General features: G+C 45.4%; 1 protein-coding gene across 1 annotated transcript in view; it reads right to left on the bottom strand.

Annotated features, from left to right (window-relative positions):
• Positions 1 to 4,338, bottom strand: part of ETFBKMT (electron transfer flavoprotein beta subunit lysine methyltransferase) — a 6,518-nt gene extending 2,180 nt beyond the window's left edge. Inside the window, exon 1 of the mRNA XM_008073304.2 lies at positions 3,933 to 4,338. Within this exon, the coding sequence (XP_008071495.1) occupies positions 3,933 to 4,231 (299 nt within the window). The 5' untranslated portion in view covers positions 4,232 to 4,338. The remainder of the gene's footprint in view (positions 1 to 3,932) is intronic.
• Between the last annotated feature and the right edge of the window lie 730 nt (positions 4,339 to 5,068).

The raw sequence follows: 5,068 nt of genomic DNA, 5'->3' as shown, positions 1-5,068 counted from the left end.
CAGGCATGTACTACCACGCCCAGCTGATTTTTTGATTTATTGTAGAGATGAGGTCTCACTGCCCAGGCAGGTCTCGAACCCATGGGCTCAGGCAATCCACTCACTTCAGCCTCCCAAAGGCGCGGGATTACAGGCTGAGCCACTGAGCCCGGCGATCCTCCTGATCTTAATGCTTGAGACTTACCATTATCTGAGTTCCTTTCTCAGGAAACCCACCTTCAAGCCTTATAGTATCAAAGAACTTAAACTCACCAGATCACCCAATCCATGCAGTGAGATGCCAGACCCCTTCTGTTTACCATTTCCTTTTCCTTACCCTTCCCTAATTCCTGTTTACCAACTCCTCTGCCCAACGCCCTACCCAACTCCTATTTACCATCACTTCTTCCTACCCTCCCTAATTCCTGTTTCCTACATTCCTGCCCCACTATATAAACCCTTGACTTCAGGGAATGGGGAGACAGGTTTGAAATGGAATCTCCTGTTCTCCTTGCTGATATCACCCAAATAAAAAGACTTCTTCCCTGAGAATTCTCATTGTCTCAATGGTTGGCTTTCTGTGTGACAAGCAACAAAACCTCAACCAAACCCCCTGGTGTTTTGGTAACACATCTTCAGAATGGGGCAGGGATGGCAGGAGAGAGCCATTTGGTCTCTCTTCAGCAGGTGTAAAGAGCAGTTCCACATGACTGGCTAATCATGCTCTTGGAGTCAAATTTTTTAAAAAGTTGTGAAGGAAAGTAAGTTTCAGGACCCCCAAATTTACTATGTCAAAGGGAAAGTTAAGTCTGGAGATGAGTCACATCAATACATCTGTCCTTTTCCTGAATAGAGAGTTGTTACTTTGCAACCTTGTGTCAACGCACTCTACAATTAGCCAGACCCCACAAAAGGAAAAAGGCCTCCCCATCCCCATGACTGCCCTCACAAATTGCTCATGAGTAAATTCTCTGCAAGCACCCAAACCTTTCAAGACTGTATATCGTCCATAAACAAAGACATGTCAACTGTCTTTTTTTGTCAACAGGCAAGCCCAGTCTAACTACTTGACCATGAAACTAAAGTTCGTCAGATTTCACACTGACAATGTCAGATACAAGCTCATCTTCCCAGCTGCAAAACAAAGACAGGAAGAGGTCAACCATTCCCCCTCCTACCCTGAGAAGCCTGCAGCACTAATTCCTTTTTCACTCCCTGCTTTGAAGGTTTACCTTATGTATAGCATAGATTTACTGGGCACTAATTGAAACCTCATGAGGATGTCACCATTTGCCTCACCACCTACTCACCTTTCCTTGCATGCTTTTTCCCCTTTAAGAAAACGTATAAATACTGAGTCTCCTAAAAACCTCTCCGGAGAGCAAAGGCCACAGACGTTTCTGTGACATGGGTTTTTTTCCCAAACGTGTCCTCAGCTCTGGCTCAAAAAACCTCCAATGATTGAGACTCTTGCCTCAGTCTCTCATTTGGGACCAAGTATTAAACACTTACTATGATCAAGATACTACCAATCATCAGGAATTAAGACTGATAAAATATGGCTATGATCAGGAAAAAAAGTAAACTACATCCAAATTCACTGTCTTTTTTGGATTATTTGACAGAGTGATTTTACCTGCTGCCTGAATTGTATTATAATGACCTCTCTAGTAAAACACAAAGTCCAGTTTAACCAAGGAATCTGAACCAGGGCTAAGTAGTTACCAAACAAATAAAGATAGATGGGGAAACAGTGAAATAATAAGTTCCAGCTGACACTTGATCTTAAGATTGGAGTGATAAGGAATAGTGGGGACTATGGCAAAGCAGGAGCGTTCATGGCCCACCTAAAGGACGGCTACCCCTCTTCAGATGATTGTTGCCACACAGAATTACAGTGTTCTAGATATTCCTGTTTTTCCAAACAAGGTAGATTTTTACATGAAATCTCTCAAGTTTTAAATGTTAGCAATTTTTTTTGTTTCTAAGTATCTGACAAACAAAACACACCTACAGTTCATCTGTCTATGACTTATAATTCAGTCTCTCAAAGAAGCTGATTATATTTTGAGATGACAGACACTTTAATAGACCACATTTAAAATGTCAGCATTTAAAAAATCTGATATAGCTAAATAAAGCTTGAAAATCTAGCAACAGGCCAGGTACAGTGGCTCACTCCTATAATCCCAGCACTTTGGGAGGCTGAGGTAGGAGGACTGTTTGAGGCCAAGAGTTCAAAACTAGCCTGGGCAACATAGCGAGAACCCATCTCTACCAAAAAAAAAAAATTAATTTAGCTGGGCATAGTAGCGTGTGCCTGTAGTCCCGGCTACTCAGGAGGCTGAGACAGGAGGATCGGGAGGATTGCTTGAGCCCAGGAGGTTGAGGCTATAGTAAGCTATGATCACATCACTGCATCCCAGCCTGGGGAACACAGCAATACCCTATCTAAATGGAAAAAACAGCCAGGCACAGTGGCTTAAGCCTGTAATCCCAGCACTTTGAGAGGCCGAGATGAGTGGATAGCCTGAGCCCGTGGTTCGAGAACAGCCTGGGCAACTGGGTGAGATCTTGTCTCTACAATTTAAAAGTAAAACAAAATAAAATAAAAAATTAGCCGGGCATGATAGCACGTGCCTGTAGTTCTGGCTACTTGGAGGCTGAGGTGGAAGAATGGCTGGAGGCCAGCAGGTTGACACTGGGGCGGCCGTGAGTGTGCCACTGCACTCCAGCCTGGGTGATGGAGTGAGAATCCAACTCAAAAAAGAAAAAAAGAAAAAAGAAAATCAACAGAACAAAAGCAAATTGGCATTGTTTGGTGCCACCTGGAAAGCTTTCCAGCCTTCAAATTTCTCCAAAAGAGCTCTATGTTTGCATTCGTATACTTTGCTTTTAAAATCACATGTAACATTAATTCTGTGAAACAGAAGTCCTTATCACCCTTTCTATTTCACAGCTTTCTAATCTCACAGCACAAACAGATTAAATCATTTGCCAATCCCAGAACAAAAACTAGACTGAAATGCTGAAATCTCTTGCCCAGTCCCAGCTGCTGTGTTTAGATGAAAAGCACTGCGTGGCTATGTGAGAAAATGCCCTAAGAAGACCTCTGACTCAGAGTTGGAAGGGCGGAGCTTAAACCTGCAGATTCCAGTCCAGAGCTGGTCTAGTGGTCTGTGTGGTCAAGAAGCCACTAGAGCCGGGCTCGGTGGCTCAGCCTGTAATCCCGCACCTTTGGGAGGCTGAGGTGAGTGGATTGCCTGAGCCCGCGGGTTCGAGACCCACCTGAGCAACTCGGTGAGACCTCATCTCTACAATAAATCAAATATTAGCCGGGTGTGGTAGCACACGCCTGTAGTTCCAGCTACTCAGAAGGCTGAGGCGGAAGGATCGCCGGAGCCCAGCAGGTCGAGGCTGCGGTGGCCGGGAGTGGCCACTGCACTCCAGTCTGGGTGATAGAGTGAGACTCCAAATAAAAAAAAAAAAAAAAAAAAAAGGAAGCCACTAGAGAAAAGGGAATCCTCGAGTAGCTGACGCCAACTCCCAGCTCTTGCTCTATGGGAGAAGCAGCAAACCCACTGGGAGTGTGAGGCATGGGGAGCAACATTCAGGAGGCTCAGAGGGAGGGCTGAAGGACTGGTCTTCGGGTTCCATCTGGAAATTGCAGCGGTCCCCGCTGGGAACCACGAACCTGAGAACGCTTGTGGTTTCTGGGTCATTTCGAGCCGTCTAGGGTCTTGACAGAGACTTCTCAGTGGGAAGGCTATATTTAGGGAATGACCTTGATAATGATTATGTAACAGAGCAACCAAAAAATATGGCCAGCCTGCTCTAAAAAAGAAGACTTTGGGGGTTTGCTTTGCTTCTTCTTGTAGGGGCAAAAGAATACACAGCTGGAGAGAGCAGAGGAAGGGGTCTTCAGAAAGCCTCATGTTTCAGCAAGGTAGTACCTGGACAGGGCTTGGCCTCCTGGCCAGTAGACTGCCCAGTAAGGGTCGCTATGCGGCCACCGGTCAGCTCTCTCCCACCAGAACTTGCATCTGGGGGTCAAGAGCCGCAACTGGATTTCGGGGGTGAGGCTGCCACTGCTGGTGACTTCGGTGTTCTCCTCCAGGAAGGCCTTCACCTCAGGGTCCAGGACGTGTCCAGCTCCTCTCCAGGGAAACAAGGGAAGACCACTGCTTCTCACAGCCTGCAAAAGGAGACCACGGCGGGTCCTGGGCGCTTTCCAACCAAGACTCCAAGCCATCGGTCCTTTTCCCAGTCACAGGTTCCGTCAATGTGGCTATTGACAAGGGCTGCTCCTCACGGGGATAGAACAAGGGTCTGTCTCCCAGCTGGGTCTCAACTGGAACCCCCCAGGACATCTGAAACAGAAATAGTATGTGCTGAAAATCCCAAGGTTGACCACCATTTCCAGATCCTATTACATGATGGGAGCCAGCCACGGAGGCCTGCCTGCTGACAAAGTCCAGGGGGCTGAAGACCCTGGGTGGCAAAGCGAACCTGGGCAGCTGAGACCCTTGCTTCTTCTACTTTTGTTGTTAATGCAGCTGGAAAGTTCTGTACAGTCTGAAGATGGAAAACAAAATTCCACTCACACCAGTCACTATCCCTTGCAAAAAGGCAAAAGGGGAATTCATGAAAAAATTACCTTCCCTTCATTTGAATTCCTCCCTAGGTTTCCACGTCCCTGGCCTCCTGGTATTAGACCATGCAATCACTTAATTAAACATTGTAGTTGGGAAAATGTAAAAGATCAGAAGGTGCTCGATTTGATGTTTGTCAGGGAACTCACTGGCTTTGCCAGGGAATTATGGTAAGAGATTTTAGATATCGTGTGGGTAGATAATCGCTTGTAAGATTTTATTTCTTCTGATTGACAACTAATTGGAGAAATCTGGGAAGCTACAGTTTGTATTCTTAGGCAGAGTGCCAATGCAAAAATTACATTTCTACAAGTGGTATATTATGCTTAAGAGATTAGCAATCACATAAATGTTATAGGACTTCATGTTATTCAGGGTAAGTTTTTAACATAGAATTAAGAGCATAAAGTTAAGATTATAGAATTTTAAGCATAAGA

Source organism: Carlito syrichta, unplaced genomic scaffold, assembly GCF_000164805.1.
Source record: "Carlito syrichta isolate Samal-C Ts95f unplaced genomic scaffold, Tarsius_syrichta-2.0.1 Scaffold315817, whole genome shotgun sequence".
In the NCBI taxonomy this organism is placed as follows: domain Eukaryota; kingdom Metazoa; phylum Chordata; class Mammalia; order Primates; family Tarsiidae; genus Carlito; species Carlito syrichta.
The sequence above is the reverse complement of the archived record's forward strand: the minus strand, read 5'-3'. Positions and strand labels throughout refer to the sequence as shown.